This window comes from Thermobia domestica, chromosome 7 (genome assembly GCF_964235325.1).
Source record: "Thermobia domestica chromosome 7, izTheDome1.hap1.1, whole genome shotgun sequence".
Taxonomy (NCBI): domain Eukaryota; kingdom Metazoa; phylum Arthropoda; class Insecta; order Zygentoma; family Lepismatidae; genus Thermobia; species Thermobia domestica.
Window position 1 is genome coordinate 163,083,362 of NC_137460.1, and position 20,444 is coordinate 163,103,805.

General features: G+C 36.9%; 1 protein-coding gene across 4 annotated transcripts in view; it reads left to right on the plus strand.

Moving 5' to 3' along the window:
* Positions 1-227: 227 nt before the first annotated feature.
* Positions 228-20,444, plus strand: part of LOC145690551 (protein CutA homolog) — a 106,880-nt gene continuing 86,663 nt past the window's right edge. For 3 of the 4 annotated variants that reach the window (XM_081765542.1, XM_081765544.1, XM_081765541.1), the window contains exon 1: positions 387-557. In XM_081765542.1, coding sequence (XP_081621668.1) covers positions 522-557 — 36 coding nt within the window. In that variant the 5' untranslated portion in view covers positions 387-521. The other variant, XM_081765543.1, reaches the window with a different exon arrangement.

Sequence of the window (20,444 nt, forward strand, 5' to 3'; positions counted from 1 at the left end):
TTGTCAAGACACTGTACGGAATGTAACCTACATCTGTGATTACTTACTAACATTAATTTCTGATCTTTTTTATTTCATATTTTACTTTTGACATTATGGAATATTCCTTGTAAACCTTTGCAAAACCTACGAAGTGAAACGCAACTCAAAACATGCACAAGAATTATAACAGCTACTTCTATTATCAGAAAGACAAAACGCAAATTTGCGTTGCGTTGACGCAGACTGTAACGAAATGAACTCCATTATGAATGAAAAACTACTACTTTTCAACGTGAAGTGATTGGAGCATGCAGAGGGGAGGAATACGTATTGAAATTTGAGTTTATTCTGTGGCCAAAATACAATAATTCACAATTGCAGGAGGTTTGAAGTTCAAGGTAAAGGGAAAGTAATTGTGATAAGTGAAAATGTTTACCATGCAGATATATAAAGAAGGCTAAAGTAAAACTATACATATTAGATATTTTTAGTATATGAACTTAATGATATAGTTGTAAAATTGGAGAAGTAAATAAAATATGATCCAACGTAACAGCGTGTCTATCGTTCTCTTGGTGAGTTTGGTAATGTGATAAACAATGGATGTTAGTTTGCAGTGGCTTTCAGTTGTTATTAGTGCTATATTGTCATGAAGATTTTTTTTAAAAAATAATGTGCACGCATGGCCTACGGTTAAATGTTAACGTGATTTTTACCTTTGTTTTAAATGGTCTCGAGGTTGAGCGGAGCTAACACAATTTTCACAAATAGTAATATTGTAAAGTCTTGTACCTGTTGTCTCAGTAGGTCAGTATAAACGAGCGGTGAAACGCTAATCAATGCGTTTATTAGGTCAGCCCATCTCAAAATACAAAAATTTTGTTGTAAGTGAAGGTTAAGACACCACAACTTGAATATAATCATAGAGACTCAAATGCGCAACATTTTGCTGTCTGTCTACTTTCACACTCCAAAAAAATTAAACATGTTCAATATAGAAATCAAAAACTCTGGACTGATTTAATATGGGTGTCTGGGTAATCCTGCCAGTGTTCTCTTTCGCACTTAGTCTGTCCCCGCAGTGCCGGATTTATGTATAAGCTAAATAAGCTATAGCGGGGCCCAAGAAATTAAAGAAAACGACTGAATGTACATTTCCAAAAGACAAGAAAAATTATCATTAACTAAACTAACTCTATGGCCTATGGAACCCCGAGGTTCAATGCCGCGTTCACAAAAGCTCTCCACGGATTTCTATCCTTAGCTAATTGGATCCAGTTTCTGCTTTATATTCCTATCTCTGCGAGATCCATCTTAATATTGTCCTCCCATCTATGCCCAAGTCTTCCTAATGGTCGTTTTCCGATGGGTCTTCCAGTCAGGACTTTGGAAGCGTTTCTCCTTTCTTCCATTCTAGCTTCCAGACCTGCCCACCTAAGCCTCCTAGACTTGACGACCCTAATAATGTTGGGTAAACCGTATAAATTATGTAGTTCCTCGTTATGAAGTTTCCGCCATTCCCCATTCCCGTTCCTCTTGTGTCCGAAAATTCTCAGGATCTTGTTCTCAAATACTTTCAGTCTATGTTCTTCCCTCAGAGTAAGGGACCAGGTTTCGCAACCATACAGGACAACAGGCATGATTATCGTTTTATATATTTTAAGCTTCAAATTCCTCGACAGAATTCGCGACGACAAGAGGTTTTGAACCGAATAGTAACACAAATTCCCAGCTTTTAATCGACATTTAATTTCTTTGTGGATATGATTTTCGTCTGTTAATATTGATCCTAAATGTTTGAAAGTATCCACTTTATCAAAAGTATGATTTAATGTTCTAACGCATCCACAGTTTGTCGTATTACGGTCCCTGCAAGCGTTTAATAAGATCTTTGCATTTCTTTCTATTCTCCTATCATCCTCTATTAAATTTACATCATCAGCATATGCCATAACCTGGTGAATACCGTTCAACTCTAGGTCCTGGTTGGTATCTTTGATTTTCCTTATAGCGTATTCCAGCACAAAGTTAAATATTAATGGTGACAACGCATCTCCTTGTTTCAGCCATGTCCGACGTGAAAGCTCCTACCTGGACAAAAATTTTCCTACCTGGACTTTACTTTGGGATTCATTTAAACATATCTTAATTAATCTAATTAGCTTTCTCGGTATTCCAAGTTCTATAAGAACGTTGTATAATGTTTCTCTTCTAACCGAATCGTACACCTTTCTGAAATTAATGAATAATTGATGGGGTTAAGTTTAGAGTTACCCCTCCGCTTTTTATAAAAATCAGGAAAATTTACAAAAGAAATGAGGTAAGAAATGATAATTTGAAGTTTTTATTTGATGTTTAGGAATGTAAGTTCGGCAGGATATTTATGTTTAATGCGAGAAAAGATATGTGGAAGTTAGTACTATTTGCTGGATGCGGAAGCATTCGCGGAAGGTTACAGCAGCATGGTGCTTGTAAAATATGGCGAATGTGGCGAACAGGTGTAACGGATGCGCAAGAATAATGAAGAAAACCTTTTAAATTTTTGTGAAGCCCACGGAGTACTGAAGTCAAGTGAAATGTAAAAATTTTTAATACTTTGAGCACTGTATTTTGTATGTTGCAAAGTCCAAGGGCACCTTCAGACTGGAGGGGCAACTCTAAACTTAAGCCAATTGATGTACCGGCAGGGTTTGAAAAACCCGGTTATTTTTGAAAAAAAAAAAAAAACACCTGGGCCCACGTGGTTTTCTTTCCGGTATTTTCGGTTTAATTTGGTTTTTTCGAAATATCTCAATGTCTTTAGGGTAAAATTGTTAAAATATGATTTATATTTCAAGATTGTCATCGTCACAGCTTGCAACAATTTTCTATTCACTGCTGTTTTGAAAAAGTGGCCATCATTTTGAAGTTTTATACTGGATAGCCGAAAAAATCTATACAGCAAATTTTGAATGTCTTGTGCTTCTATCCTCTAAATTTCAACTTAAAAAGTCCGAAAATTGCACCCTGTAGCACGGATACCCGCTATTCTGAATAATGGCCACCATTTTGAAATTTTATGCCGCCAAAATAATATACAGCTAATTTAGTCTCTCGTGTTTCTACTCTGAAAATTTGAACTTGAAAGATCGAAAAACTGTCCTTTGTAGCATGGATATCTACTATTTTGAAAAGAAGGCGCCATTTTGTAATTTTACGTTGGTATGCCGCCGAAATCTATACAGAAAATTTAGTGTCTCCAACTTGTATCCTGAAAATTTGAAAGACTGAAAGTTGAACACTGTGTGGTACAGGCAGACAAAAAAGCGAACAAATGTAGATCGACTCATCCCAGGAGCCTCAATGATATTCTCCAAATATGAATACCAAATAGCTATATTAATTTAAAACAAAGACATAATTCATCAAAATGTCTTCTATGAAATAAATATTTTTCAACGTAAAATAAATGGTTTTATTGTTGAAGTTCACTTTCGATGCTTTGTGCGTTCAATTACGGGAATTTCCCGGGCACTTGTTGCAAGACGGTTCTTTTCTGAAAATTAATTTAAAACGATTAACTAAGATAGGCGTATGATTCATATTTTATAAAGTAAATGTTTCAAAATGTCTTAAATGAAATTAAATATCTTCCAGCTTAAAATAAATAGTTTTATTTTTGAAGTATTTACTTTCGATGCTTTGTGGGTTCAATTGCGGGAATTTCCCGATCACTTCTTTCACGACGAGCTCTCTCGTGGCTAAGCGGTTAGCGTACGCGCCTTTGGCGCTGGAGACCCGGGTTCGATTTCCGGCGGGAGCTCATGTGGTTCGGATTCCACGTTAATCAGTAGGTCCACGTCTCATATAGCCATGCTGCTGAACGGGACGCTAAACTAAAATCAAATCAAATCAAAAACTTCTTTCACGACGGGTTTTCCCTGAAAATGCAGCTTGCTGTACTGTGGTACATCGAAACTTCCATTAATTGTGCAGTTTGAATTCAGCACTTAAAATAGTAAGCGTTACGTAGTCTTGGGAACTCCGAGCATTAAGCTTCTTAGTTCTGACACGATTTTTTACGCTATTGCTGGTGTTGATTCTACAGAATGCTTATTTGAAGGGTAGCAACAAATGACTGAACTACTGAAATTACTGAACTACTGAAATTATATTCAATACTTTTGTTAACCATCAAAGGTAATAAATAATACTAATAGTTTTACTAATATATTTACATATTTACTGTTAGTACCGGCACCTATGACCTTAAACCCGTCAACGGAATGAGGGATAACATCAGGGTTTGCCCAAATAGGCCCAGCCCGAAAAAAACCGGTGGTTTTTTTCGGGTTGGACCCACCTGAAAAAAATCGGTGGGTTTTTTCGGGTTGGACCCTCCTGAAAAAACCCACCTGGGTTTTTGACCTATTTGTTAGTATATTATTGATACAACTAAGGTGATCACATTGTAAGTAATTTTTACAAGATTTTAGACTTTCCTTGGGCGAATTACAGGCTTTCACTTTAAGGTATACAACAGCATTCAATATAAGACCTTTATAAAGTTCTGAATGCACTAAATGAATTAAAAAAAAAAAAAAAAAAACTTAGCTTGAGATAGTTATAGAACAAATTAATGTATGGATTATGCTTATAGCCTATTTGAAGTAAAATAAGCAATTTTGTATTAGAAAATATTTTCCGTGAATAGTATGCTCGTCGACTTGGCGACACCGAGGGACATTATCACTCATACGTTTGACGGGTTTAAGGCCATAGGTGCCGGTACCTACCGTATGTAAATACATTAGTAAAACTATTAGTATTATTTCTTACCTTTGATGTAAAACACAAGGTTCTTCAACTAAAATTTGGTTTTCCAACAATAACAGTTTAATTCAGTCATTTGTTGCTACTCTTCAAATAAGCATTCTGTAGAATCAACACCAGCAATAGCGTAAAAATTCTTGTCAAATTTAAGAAGCTTAATGCTTGGGGTTCCGAAGACTAAGTAACGCTTACTATTTCAAGTGCTGAGTTCAAATTTCCGTACTAGTGGAATACGTCCCGTAAAAAACGGGAATGTCCCGTTTTTGGGCCCGAATTTCCCGCGTCCCCGTAAATTTAGTCGGGACAGGGAAATGTCCCGTATTTTAACTCCGTTCCATTTCTGCTATCAATATCAGCTTATTCGAAAAGTGAAAATCAAAAAATTCTGACATTGGCTGGGAATCCTGTAATTAGTGAATGAATAGTACGCTGTTGCATGTAACACTTTCGAGGAAGTTATAACACCACCCTGTTCGACTTGATAGCGAGCGAAATTTGCAATGCTACTTTTTCCATTGCACTTGATGGAAACTCGGATATTCTCCGGAACATACATACATACCGTACATATATATAAAAGATGGCTTTGAGTGTTTCTACATTTGCAAACACAGGGAAGATGACTAACCTTTTCTTCAGCAATACATTAGATAAGTTAACAAGAACTATAATCTTTTTTCAGAGGCTAGGGGCACAGAATTGTGCTTTGGTCCAGGTCTTAGAAAAATGTAAATCTGGTCCTGACAATTACACACGACACAAGGAGAAAAATCAGCTTTTCATCAGATTAAACTAACGAACGTAATTTTGGCAGATACAGCCATGTAAATAAATATTGCTAAATGCGCGAAAAATACTGAAAGTAGATTGTACCACTGATTTAAATAATTTGCATATTGTTTTCCTGTAGAGCATTTTTATAGCACATCTTAAGATTTTAATCATCTTCAGTCTATACAATTAATTGCAGGGTACGAGATAAGCTAAATTTGCTGTATAGATTTTCTCGGCGATCGAATGTAAAATTTCAAAATGGCGGCCATTTTTTCAAAACAGCAGTAAGTAGAAAATTGTTGCAAGTTGTGACAATGACAATCTTGAAATATAAATAACATTTTAACACTTTTACGTCAAAGACATTGAAATATTTCGAAAAAAAAACCGAAATACCCGAAAAAACGCATATGGGCCCAGGTGGATTGGGCTTTTTTTAAAAAAAGCCCGGATTTTTTCAAACCCTGGATAACATCCCTCGGCGGCACCGGGTGAGGAAGCACACTGTTCACGGAAAGTATTTACTAAAATATAAAATTGCTTATTTTACTTCAAATAGGCTATACGCATAATCCACGCATTAATTTGCTCTATAATTATCTCAAGCTAAGATTGTTTTTTTTTTTTTTTTTTTTTCATTCATTCATTCAGTGCATTCAGAACTTTATAAAAGTCTTATGTTGAATGTTGTTGCCTATCTTAACGTGAAACATATAATTCGCCCAAAGTTCAAAATCTGATAAAAAATAACTTTCAATGTGATCACCTTAGTTGTACCAATAATATATTGACAAAAAGTTCAAAAACCCAGGTGGGTCCAACCCGAAAAAACTCGGTGGGTTTTTTCGGGCTGGGCCCACTTGGGCAAACCCTGTGTACCGGGGTATTGTATTCCCACTTTTTTTTTTCGAGTATTTGGTGAATGGTAAATATTTGGTCGATAGTTGATCGATTTCGTCTAAATCCGCACTGATAATCTCCAAAAATTTCATCTGCATATGGGGTCAATCTTGCTAATAGAATATTTGAAAGGGTTTTATAGGATGTTGACAGAAGAGAATTGCCTCGATAATTATTACAGTCAGTTTTGTCGCCTTTCTTGTGAATTGGAACAATGATTGATTCTTTTCACTCTTGTGGCAATTCTTCCTTGTTCCAGATAAGGAGAATGAGTTTGTGTATCTTGTTCCACAATTTTTCGCCTCCAGCTAAAATTAGCTTAGCCGGAATTTCATCTACATTCGGAGATTTGTGTTTCTTTAATTTCTTTATAGCGGTTTCTACTTCTATTCGGTTGGGTTCTGGAATATACGGTTCTGCGGTGTGTATCTCCTTTTCTCCAGGCACATTAGTTTTTGCCTGCGTGTTCAGCAAATTGTCAAAGAAATCTTTCCATCTAATTAAGATGCTATCCGTATGAGTGAGAACTGTTCCGTCAGCTTTCTTTAATATATAAGCACGAGGTTGATAGCCTTTTTTAAATTCACTGATTCCCTTATAATGTCCCGAATATTTTTATTTTTACTATTATCTTCGAGTTCCTTAATTTTAGTTTTCAAAAAATCAGTTTCTTTCTTCTAAAAGTTTTGGAAGTTTCCCGCCTGATATCTGCGAAATTTTGTGTAGTTATTTCATTCGGATTTTGTAGCCAGCGTAATTTTGCCTGTTTTCTCTTCTCTACTAGTTTAATGCATTCCTGGTCGAACCATGGTTTGTTCCTACGTATTTCCGCATGTCCCAATTTTTCTATTGCTGAACTTTTAATGCTATCTCTTAATTTTAATCCAAGTATCCTCAACACTAGTGCACTCCGAATCTTCTAAAGCCGAGAATCTATTCGAAACTACAATCTGGTGTTCCTCTCTTACGTAGCTCTCTTCTAATTTCTTTAAATTAAATCTCTCCGTTTTCAGGCATTGAATATTACCTTTATTCAACGATAATCTCTCTCGTATTATCGCTACTACCAGGTAGTGATCAGTGTCACAATCAACCCCTCTAAACGACCGGACATCAATTATACTAGATTGCCTTCTTCTATAGGGGCCGCGGTGGCTCAGTGGTAGAGCGTTCACCTCTGGTGCTTGGGGTCCTGGGTTCGATCCCAGCCCCCGCCAAGTGAACTTTGTGGTGGACAAACACCGTGTGCGTGGGTTTTCTCGGGGTTTTCCCGTTTCCTTCCACTTTCTTCATTCCACCATTTCATTAATTAGTCATCATCACCGTCTCCTTTAGCCTAACCGGCATAACCGTGGGACGTAAAACAAAGATTTCATTTCATTTTTTGCCTTCTTCTATCTACTAAAACGTGATCAATTTGATTATGTGTTTTTCCGTCTGTTGATGTCGAAGTGTATTTATGAACGTCGCGATGTGGGAATTTTGTACTCTCCACGATTAGGTTTTTGGATGTTGCAAAGTTCACGAGTCTAACACCGTTGTCATTACTTTCCTTGTGCAGACTTTCGTTCCCTGTAATCGGTTTCAAAATATCCTCTCGTCCTACCTTCGCATTGAAATCTCCTAATAGAATTTTCATATGGTATCGCGGGAGTTGGTCAGATATCCGTTCCACTTCTTCATAAAAACTTTTATATCGTCACCCTTATCTTCAGTTGGAGCATGTACATTTAAAACAATAATGTCACACCACCATCCCTTAAGAGAAATAAAAGAAAGTCTGTCAGTAACACATTCAACCCGTTTAATTGCTGGTAATATTCGTTTGTGAACGAAAAACCCTGTTCCTAACTGGTGATTTTTGTTTCCTTCCCACCTAACTTCCTGAACTCCTACTAGATCCATCCTGTATTTCTCTAACTCACTCGTTACGGATTTTAACGCGCCTGCCCTACAAAGACTTCTAATATTCCATGTTCCAAATCTCATGTCCGAGGCTTTTGTGAATGTTTCTGAACAAGTGCTTTTTTTTTTTTTTAATTTTTTATTACAGGATGAGGTAGTTAGCCTTACCCAAACCCGCAAGGTGGGGGACCACTCCTAGTCGTCTGTGCGGGACTGCTTATTCAGTATATTCGCAACTAACCTCTATATATAGAGACCTTCTCCTCGATCCGCAACCTGAGGACGCGCCATGCCGTGGTGACAGGAACCCACGTTTTGCAATGGCAGGAAAAATAATAAATAATATAAAATCTACATATCAACGGCGGTTGGTACTATATGTTGCATGGTTATGCAACCGGATATTTTGTTAATACTAAAGATATTTTTAGGTATTAAAGTAGTGTATCAGTAAACAATAAACCTTTGCTGTTGAGCATAAAACAGTATTGATGCATTTCTAAAAAAATCAATAAAAAAACTAAAAGAAAGAGAGTGATTTACATTTCCAGTTGCAGTGAGCGTTGCCACTGGAAGCAGTAACATTGAGCATATGGCAGCGAGCTCCTATCTCTTAACATGAGGAACTGAATTTATTCCTGCGTCGCTGGTATCCTCCCGTATTGTTCCCTTCCAGTTGCACCTTTTTCTGCCACTGGTATATAGTCAGCTTCTGTAATAGTTACGAATTCCTCCGCTTGGCAGCGCTTGACTCAATTGATAGAGTGGGTGAGATATAGAGGCTTAGAAGAAAGAAGTTATTCACAAAACAGAAACTCGCAAAGAACAAATACGCGTCTGGTGGTAGCAGGGGTGGATCCAGGCTGAATGTTTGGAGGAGAGCGGTCGTTCGAAGTCAATAGGTTTCATTTGGGAAGGTTCTAGAACACTGGTCCCCCCATATAGGTTAGTAGCTAGGTTGGTTCCTTTCTGTATCAAAGTTTAATATTAAATTCGTATAGTATTGCCAAGGTAGCGTTAGCGAGTGAAGGCGGGTTTGAGCTCCGCAGGGCACGTTGTTTTCTGTCTTTGTTACAGCTTAATGGGAAGAGGGACCTGTGTTCTAGAACCTTGCCGTTTTATTTTACATTTATGACACAAAGGTGAAAATTCTTGTTATAGTTTTTATTTTTAAAATAAAATATATCCTATTCTGGGGGAAGGGGGGAGGAGGCGATCGAGCCTCGAAGCAGAAAATGTCTTACTACTGGTCTAATTCCTAGCTCTGTGTCTTTCGTGCACATGATCCCGTGTTCGATTTCCAGCGGAGAGTATAAAAAAATTAACCTCAAATGATTCACTTTCAATACTCGTCTGCCTTCTTTAGCCTAAATTGCTGGGATGTTAAAGTAATATTTTTTTTTTCATTTTCGAAGAAAAAAACCTTAGATTTCATGCTTCTTTGTAGTAGAACAGCAGACAAAAATACGTGGTTACTGAAAATGGACTCTTTGCCCCTTATATTCATACAAAGAAATGCTAACAAAATGCATATTGTGGAAGAAGAGAGGTGTTTCTGTATCCTAACGAAAATAAGCAGAAAATATTTGCGGTAGCAATGCTTTCTATTTAGAAAAACTTGGCGAGCACCATTTCAGATTTCAATGAAGTCAGAAAAATTTCAAGCTCGAAAAGAACGAAGAAAGATCTTCCATTTTAAAATAATGCATAGTTTACTTAATTAAATAATTTTGTTTAACTGCGTGCATGAATATATGCAATTTTCTTGCTTTTTCCTTCTTTTCGGGTTAATGATATCATTCATGGCTTACAGCACATGCTATATATTCGATTTATCTCTTGTTCAGTGACATGAGTGAAGAAGTTTTGTATATAAATAGTGTATAAACGTACATTGATAGTGGATGTTTGAAAAAAAAAAAAAAAAAAAAAAAAAAGGAAATAACTTATATTAAACCAATATTAGAGAATACACTTTAATCAATAAATATGGAGCTTAAAAGGACTTTCCTCTTCATATTTCCTGAATATGTTTTGGATAAGACTCAAGAATGCTGGGGGAAGGGAACACTTGCGCGTACCTACACATCAAAACAAATGTGCTCAAACAGTTATTATTATTATTATTATTACGAGTTCTTTAGTTGTCTTTTAATAGTAGTTCTTGCTCAATTCCTGTAGTAGTAAAATTGGAAGCGTTGCGATATCATTAATATGAGCACATCAGCAATCGGAATTTCTTTATCTTCTGTTACCTATCAGCTTGTGTTGTACGTATTTTTATATTGTAGCCAGGTGACGTTTCCAGTGAATTCTTGTACAACGTTTTTACTAGTACTTTTTGAGGAGGTATGCAACCACGCACAGTAATTATTACTTCATCCGCCATCTTTTAATCTGCGTGTATGAATACTGATCTGCCACGTAGTATTATTTCTAGGCAATGAGACGTCTTTTACATGCTCTTGTCCACTCAATTTACGTTATAAGATGTCCGGGAATCCCTAACGTCCTTTGGGAAATCCCTTCCGCCACCACTGCACAAATTTGAAAACGGCAAATTTGGATAGAGCAGGTTAGGATCCTTTGACGATATCATGCCGCATCACGTCTACGCTCAATAGTTAGTGAAATAGTCTAAAGTTTGTTTTCCCACGCTTTCGGCAGCCTATAACACTTAAATGACGCGGTTTTCGCCCTATGTTTATTAGGACTTTTTTTGTTTGTTTTACTCTCAGGAATCACTCCTCTGCTTTTGTACAACGAATTTAGCGCAATATTGTATATTAAAAAAAAAAAAAAAATTATACAATCGTCAGCGGCAACATATTGTTGTATAGCAAGGACATCGAGAAGCGACAGGTGCATAGTGTCAGTTTTTACTAGTTTAGCTTCATTGTTCAAGTTGCAGAAGCAGGAGATGTAGTTGTGGTGTTCGTTGTGTCCAGTGTTACTGTGCAGAAATGCGCATTTCATTTTTTTTTAAGAATTCCAAGACCATGTTCAATTCTTCCTGGCTGTTAGATAATTTTCTATCATGAATTGGTGAAGTGGCAGGTGAGAAATTTTGTCGGAGTGTCTTTTCGCTGAGTAACATCGAACGGCAAGTAATAACAAGTCACATGAAAGATAAAAAAACATATACAGTTGGCCACGTCCATCTCAATAATAGGGACAGTTAGTGCCTTTTGTGAATCAAGAAAACATGCCAATACTGTCAGTGGGGGTGACTTTGGCATACTTCATGCATACTTTCGTTCATAACTTTTTCTGTGATAAAGCTATGGCATTTTTGTGATATATAAATACTGAGGGAAGGCTACTGTATCATTGGATATTCGAGTCTTAAAAGTAGGACTTCTCATTACCTAGGAAAAAGAAACAACTATCACCATGCCAATCTTACAACAGTATTGACTTTGGCACTCCCTCTTTTCTTTGCAGAAATGAACATAATACATCATAAGGGTGCCAAAGTCAAAACTCTCATGTAATTCTGATGGCTTACTGCAAAGTTACAAAGATTTCTGAATTTGGGGTGACTTTGGCACATTCAGTTTTATATCACATATGACAATTAAAATACATGTACTGCATTGAGGGATCTATTGTGCTTCTAGAAAAATTTAGAAATGCACAAAATATGTACAAAGATGTGGACCTTGAACTAAAAAAGAGAAAACAAAGCAGTTATTCTAGCGCGTGGCTACAGGAATGTACTTTAACCTAGAATACAAAAAAACAGTTACTTTCATCATCCCTCTTCCAAAAACAAAAGTAGGTAGAACCCGGAATAGAAGAGCAGTCACTTTAATGTCCATTGTAAATTCATCTTTTTCCCGTGCCAATCCTCGGACTTGGACAACTGGATCAGATAATACTGCCAGTATGTCATGTAGTCCAACTGTAGACTGGTCTGATTGAACAACACTGAACACACTTTTTGTATTGTTGGAATGGAGTCCTGTAACCCTAAATTCTTCGTCCTCAAGGGCCTCTCTGATGACATAAACATACTTATAGGTTTGTGCATTTCTTTAACCCCCTTTGAATGATACTAGAACAAATTTCCCAAGATGAAGAGTAAGTTCGGTTGGAGCTTCATAGGTAGGTGTCCATGCTGGTAGTGGCTTAATTTTCAGCATTTGACTGATCATCTGAAGGTAAGTTTAAATCTTCATCTTCGTCTGTGCCTGAAGAACTTGCAGCCGTCACATTTGTACCTGGATCAACAGTGAGTCGTTTCCTTTTTCGTAAAGTTCTGACACTACTTGAATTTCCAAATCTTCTTTCTCGTTTAAAAAAAAAAAAAAAAAAAAAAAAAAAAAAAAAAAAAAAAAAAAAAAAAACGATGTAGACTCTACTTGGTCTTGAATTTGTTCATGACCTGGGTAGCTGAAAGTGCTACAAACAAGCAACATTAAAGAAAAAGTTAATCTAGTTAAAGTTCCAAGGATGCCAAAGTCACCCCAGTTAAGAAAATACAATGTACATACTCTTGTGTGCAACAATTTCGTACTTTCGGGATTATGAAAGGAACAACTAAATAAATAACCATGCAAAATTCGAAACGGTTATTTTTTTTTCGGTGTGACGTGTGGCTCTAAGTTATGCAGCTATTGAAAAATGATGTTTTTCTTAGGTGTTTTTAAAGTGTGTGGAACACTGATGCGGGTTCCTGGTTCGATCCCACCTTGCGCAAAGTAAGCTTCGTGCTGAACGAATATCATGTTTTCTTCGGGCTCTCCCGTTTCCTTTCACCTCATTCCACCATTGCATTCATTATCACCGACTCCCTTAATCTTGGAGCATATTCGCGGGACGTTAAAGAAAAAAGCTAAATTTCGTAGCATCACGGGGTAAGGGCAGTTTTATTTTTTAAAATGTAAAAATAATTCTGATGTTAGATAATATTTAATAACTTCTACACATTTAAAATTAACAGTGTTCCGCAAACTGAAAGAAAGAGAGCGGCTCTTCTAACTGCATGTCTTCTTAAAATGTCAGTAGCCTATATTTATGTGCTTTCTAAAAGTACTGGAGAGGTTTGAGAAAAGCCTTTGGGTCTCATCCTAAACGAAGGAAAAATTCCAACCTACACCTCCTCGCGGGAGAAAGTGGGCAACGTCTTCGGGACCAACGTAGGTGGGAACCGACCGACTCCCGGGATAAGGAGTCAGCTTCTACCAATGGCCTTCTCGGAGGGCGGATGAGCGGGTGGAGGTCAGGGCCCTTCTTGTCCTTAGAAGGATAAACTGTACTAAAAGGCGGATGAACCACTAGATGGTCAATGGCATGGAGATGTGGAAAGGAAATGGGAATACTACCACATTATCTTTTTCGCAGAAGGGACGAAGGAGGAGAATAAATAAATATGATGGTTCTTCCTGAGGCGGATCTCCAGGTGGGGACTACTCCGGGAAGAATCATCAGAGGAGAAAATAATAACTTTCATTTCAGCATGGGAACTTGGAACGTGGAACTTAGAACGACTAAGAAATATCGACGAGGATGTAAAAGAAGAGATTGAAGAAATATTCTGTGCAATGGGAGATATGGTTGACAATATAGAGAATACTTGGGGACAAGTTAAACAGATTCTACTTGACACACTCCACAATAACATTGGTAGGATGGGAAGAGCACCGAAAAAACCATGGATAACTGAAGCAATGCTTAAGAAAATGGAGGAACGCAGAAGGGCAAAAAACACGGACATCAATGAATACAGAAGGCTGAATAATGAATTGAGAAATGCACATGGAGCAGATATGTGAAGAAATAATGGAACTTCAATGGCGCGGCAGATATGATCTGATGTACCAAAAATCACAAGAATTAGGAGGGAGAGCTAACAAAAGTATACGAACGTTCGGCATCGAAGATCAACAAGGTGATGTAACCAATGACCATCAAAGAATCCTTAGAATTTGGGAGGAATACATAAAAGATCTGTATAATCAGAAAAACCGCCCGAAAGATACTGCGATCGAAGAAGAGGAAGAGGTGGATGACGACGAAAAAGAATCCAGTATATTGAAAAGTTAAGTAATACAAGCAATTGAAGACATGCGAAGGAGAAAGGTCACTGGAGACGACGATATACCAGTAATTTGCTCAAGGAGTTAGGAGACAATATAATGAAAGTGCTGACCTCACTTATTAACAAGATCTACCTGAGTGGAGAATGGCCAAAGGATTTTCTTGATGTTACAATGATTGCATTGCCCAAGAAAAATCAAGCAAAGAAGTGCAGCGATCACAGAACCATTAGCCTGATTCCCCACACTGGAAAGATCGTTACATGCATACTGAACGGGCGGCTGGAAAGCAAGATAGATGAGAGGTTAGAAGATCAATTCGGATTCCGGAAAGGAAAAGGCACCAGAGGTGCTATTGGATTGATGAGAATTATATCAGAAAGAATTCTTGATGTAAAGGAAGAATTGTGTTTGTGCTTCATCGACTGGCGAAAAGCTTTCGACCGAGTCAATTGGACGAAACTTCTGAAAATACTTAAAGAAATCGGAGTCAACTGGAGAGATCGACGACTCATTCAAAACCTGTACATAGGACAACGAGTGAAGATGCGCTTGAAAGAAGAAGAAACCAATAGTGTGAAGATTGTACGAGGAGTCAGACAAGGATGTAGTTTGTCGCCCCAATTATTCAACATTTACAGTGAATGTTTAATGAAGAAAACATTAATGGGAACTGGAGACTTTAAGATTAGAGGACAGATCATTAACAAGATCCAGATATGCAGATAATACGGTTATAATAGCTAAAACCGAAGGAGGACTACAGGAGATGATTGACAAAATAGTTGACACTGGAAAACTGTATGGAATGGAAATTAACATCGAAAAGTCAAAAGTCATGAGAATATCCCGTGGAAACACGCCCGTACGAATCAGAATAGAACAAAGAGAACTTGAAGAGGTCGATAATTTCAAGTATCTAGGAAGTATTTTGACGAGAGACGCTTACTGCACCAAAGAGATCAGGTCAAGAATTGCCATAGCTAAAGAAGCACTCAACAAGAAGATCACTCTTAACTAGCAGGCTCAATATTGGATTTAAGAAGAAGTTGGTCAAGTGCTATATATGGAGCGTTGGACTGTATGGTTCCGAGACTTGGACATTACGGAAGTTAGAGAAGAAATATTTGGAGAGCTTCGAAATGGGGTGTTGGAGGAAGATGGAGAAGATAAAATGGACAGAGAGAGCAACAAACGAAGATATTTTAAAACGGATAGGAGAGAAGAGGACACTTCTAGGCACCATTCTTCGTAGAAAGGCCAATTGTATTGGACACATCTTGAGAAGAAATTGTCTTCACACCGCCATAGAAGGAAAGATGGAAGGGAAGCGAGGAATAGGAAGAAGAAGAACACAGCTGATCGATGATTTGAAAGATACGAGAAAATATTGGGAGTTAAAAGAGGAAGCTGAAGATCGACAAAAGTGGAAGAAACCTTTCCAGGCCCAAATCTATAAAAAAAAAAAAAAAATAAAAAATAAAAAAAAAATAAAAAAAAAAATAAAAAAAAACTTCATTAGTACCAGGACCTGCCGAAAGGCAGAATACCTAATAATATTTATGTGACTTGAAGTTCTTGGAATTGAGCGTTATTTGTAAAGTATTGAGAGAAGAAAGTTTATGGGAGTATCGTGCTATTTTCTCTGCTGAAAACGTCTAACCAGGACAGACGTACAGAGGGTAAGAACAAATGTGCTCCATTTATTTTATTATTATTAAGTATATTGTATACGATAATTCTACGTAATAAACGGTATTTATTATACTGCTGTATGAGTGTTCGATATAAACTATTTCCAACTCTGTTCAGCATACAGGTACAGGGAGCAGATGGAGTTAACATTTTTATATTTTATCGTCTTTTTCTGTCATGAAACTATAATACACGTAGATATTCCCTGCAGCCTCTCAATAATTGTATGCAGAACATTGGTTTACATAAACGCCAAGTAAATCATGGAAAATGATATCGGAATGCGTGAGTAACAAACTTCTCTTACTGTCTCTCTACATGCTACAACACAAAAAAGCTATCAGCCAGTTAAAAAAAAAATAGTGAGTAAAACAGCTGCCAAACGAATAATATAAAACCTAAGGTCGACGGTTCAAACCCTGTTCGGTGAGTCATTTTTTTTTTTAAAGTAAAAGTATGAAATGAGAAAGGAAACAAAATGAAATATTAATGTTAATACCGAGCCAAATCAGAAAATAAAACGATGTTGATACCGTGGGACCCGGACAAATCCGCCAAATGACAAATCCGCCAATTACCAAATCTGCCAATTACCAAATGCGCCAAACGCGAAAATGACCAAATGCGCCAATTGTGAAAATGGACAAATCTGCCAATGGACAAATCTGCCAATTACCAAATCTGCCAATTACCAAATCTGCCAACTACCAAATCTGCCAAACGCGAAAATGACTAAATGCGCCAATGACGAGAATGGACAAATCTGCCAATTGACAAATCCGCCAATTACCAAATCTGCCAATTACCAAATCTGCCAAACGCGAAAATGACCAAATGCGCCAATCGTGAAAATGGACAAATCAGCCAATTGACAAATCTGCCAATTACCAAATCTGCCAATTACCAAATCTGCCAATTACCAAATCTGCCAATTACCAAATCTGCCAATTGACAAATCTGCCAAACGGAAAACACCGAACTCTGTTTGTATTATCATCAAATAACTGGATAGTCTAGTAAAAAGCATACTGAAAGAAAGTATATATGAATATCAAGCAAGAAACTAAAAGTAATTAATAGAAAATAATCAAATCATCGCCCAAATATTTGAGGATTTGAACGAGGTAACCATTTAAAATAACATTAACGTTTACTCAGTATATGTAAAAAAAAAAAAAAAAAAAAAAAAAAAAAAAAAAAAAAAAAAAGTTGGTTATTTTATGAAGACCGGAGAGACATGATCTAAAAGTTCAATAAATCGTACATGCTCTAACGCAATGAGATAATTTGTTTGTTCTTATATGTTAATTTGATGAATTTATAACTGTTAAAAATAAATATTCTTGTTATTTGCTGGAGTGATTGCCCCCTTTCTGCACTGAGGTTATGTTTTTGGGGTGCCCGACCTCTTGGACATTACACTATACTTGTTACAGTTGGCAATACTTCTTAAAATGACGTAGTTGCGAGAAATTTTTAAAACGATAGTTGTTTGTTTTCGTACCTTTGACACTTGACCAACAGTTTTTGGTAGTCGCGATTACTACAAATTCTCCTAATTTCACGACTTTTAGCAGTATTTCCAACATTAACATTCATTATCACATCTCCTAAACCATGTAAAATAACAAATTGCTATTACGTGTTGTTTGCCAAGACTCGATTTTGGTGTTGTTTGCCACGGTATTGTTCTCTCTAGCTTATCTTATATCACAATCGTGAAGACTTATACAAAATCGACTTATAAGCTAAGGGTTGCCAGATGAGCATATTATAATGATCAAATCTATTATATTATAAACAGAATGAATACAATACGAATTGTCCCAAGCACGTTATTGGGTTACTACGCTATCGGCTGTTAACGCCACAGTTAAATTTATTCAAGGTGAGTTCAAGCACTCAATATAATAATTTGTTTGCTTAGAAACTCTCCAAGTGCATTTTCAAAATTGATATAGCCTACAATTTGTTTGTGTTCGACTGTGTAGCCAACGTTAAATCTAGGCATATCATCAGGACTAACAATAAGGGGGGTATAGGAATCCCGATAAATGGGGACCCAAACCTTCTAGAGGGGGCGCGATACGCGATATATATATATATATATATATATATATATATATATATATATATATATATCAAATTAAAATGAGATTTAAAGATCTGGATTTAGCGATCTTTTAAACACCTTTGATGAAAGTAGAAAAATTTAGTCTATTGGTAATACAAAAATTTAGTGACTTATGTATAGTTACTGAGGTATTTTCAAGTCCACACAAAGAGCTCCCTAGTGGATGAGCGGTAAGCGTAGGGACCCAGGTTCGATTCTTGGCGGGAGCTTATTTGGTTCGGATTCCACGTTAAATTGTAGGTCCACGTCTCATATAGCCTCGATGCTGAACGGGACGCTAAGACTGAAAATCAAATCTGTCCCACAGAGATTATTAAAATACAAGGGTCGGCAATCCCTCCATAGCATTTCTGAAACAAGATGGAATGTACACGAATTGGAGTGGATTTGAGTTAAGCATCCCATTCAGCAGAAGACTATGAGCCTTGGGCCTACAACTTAACATAGTTTCCGATACACATGAGTTTCCACCGGTAATCGAACCCGGGTCTCCCATACCAAAGGCGCGTACGCTATCCACATAGCCACAAGGGAGCCCTGTGTACGATTTAAGACTATAAAACCTATGGCAGAAGAAACGGGTAGGTTACATTTCTCTAAGTTACAACCATTAATTCTCTCGGACGTTTGAAGATAAAATCTAGATCATATCAATGTAAGAAATTGAATCCCGCATTTGATACTGAACCACTCCGAGAAGAAATCAGAGAAGAACAATTTAAAGTATTGGCTTTTTGATGTAATCGTACATAAGATCGTATCTCAGGTGGATTCTCGGTGTACAGAAATGAGATATATTTACTTGACTTTTCAAGCAATTCTCAGAGTAAACACTTTAAATGACAGTGTCGCAATCAAGAAATTAATTACAATCTACTCTGATGACTTCAGTTGTAATTTTGTCAAAGAGAAACAAGTATATAAGTCAGTCTCTGTGCAGCTACTTTCTCGGATCTTCACACTAAAACTTATAAATTGATGTTATATTTGTGTTTCCTGAACTTTACAAGGCACTCAGAATTTCCTCGCGCAAAGTGGATTTTGTGGTGGACAAACACAGTGTGTATGAGGTTTCTCGGGGTTCTTCTTCCTCCCATTTTCTTCATTACACTATTTTTCATTCATTCTTATCATTACCATCCTTTAGCTTACACGGCATAAGGGTAGGACGTAACTGAAATTGAAAACAGAAAATTATACAACAGGAGATAATATTAAAACTCCGTTAGAAGAGAAAATGCAATTATATCAATTTATTAAGTTATTGTGATATTAATGATGTTCTATGTTCATTTGTTTTGAGTTTAATGTTCTCTTTCAACAGCGACTCTAATGAGACCTCTCTCGTCCCAAAGGCGAGAACATTTACCACTTGTTCCAGAGGATCAAAAACAGAGGTGCCTGGCAACCCTTCCTCTTACTCCAGATGTGAGTAAATTTTCACGATAATAAGATATGATAAGATCGGAATGCAAATACTTCGTGGCAAACAACACGAAAATCGAGTCGTGGCAAACAACACCGTTGCAAACAACACGCCACCCAAATTGCTGTAAACGGCATTATGATCATTACATCTTTTGAAAATAATCTACGTAATTAGATGTGATACTTATCTCAGCTCTTTTCCGAAACAAAGCCCTTTGCAAGAAGTCAAGTTTTGAATTCCATGTAGCTTTTTTCTTCTGTTTGATAGAAATACATGATATGCTGACCATAGTATTCGACACTAATTTGCTTTCGATGTGCGATGCACCATCCGTCTCACTTGCGTCCTTACTGTTGTAGAGGCCTCCAAAAGTGTGGAGGATGTGTGTATTCACCAGATAAAGATTCAAATTCAACACAAATTAGAATAACAGTAACCTTACACCCTTCACTACAATTGCAATATTATTTTGACTCACGACAATAGTTTATCCGATAAATATATTCTTCCTAACACAGTAACCTTCCCCTTCGTTTATATGCAATGAAAGATATAGCCATTTAACACACTTAAACACACTTGCACTTATACACTTTCGAGTGACGAACTCAGTACTAATCAGGAACTTTTACTCATCATACACAGTGTGAAACTACTTGAGCAACGTACAGATCTTTAAATGTGACATCTCATCTGAAACCTGTTACCTGATTGACTCGTAATAATCAATCATCTTACAGAAAACAAAGTTACACAAAAATTCTAAAATCCC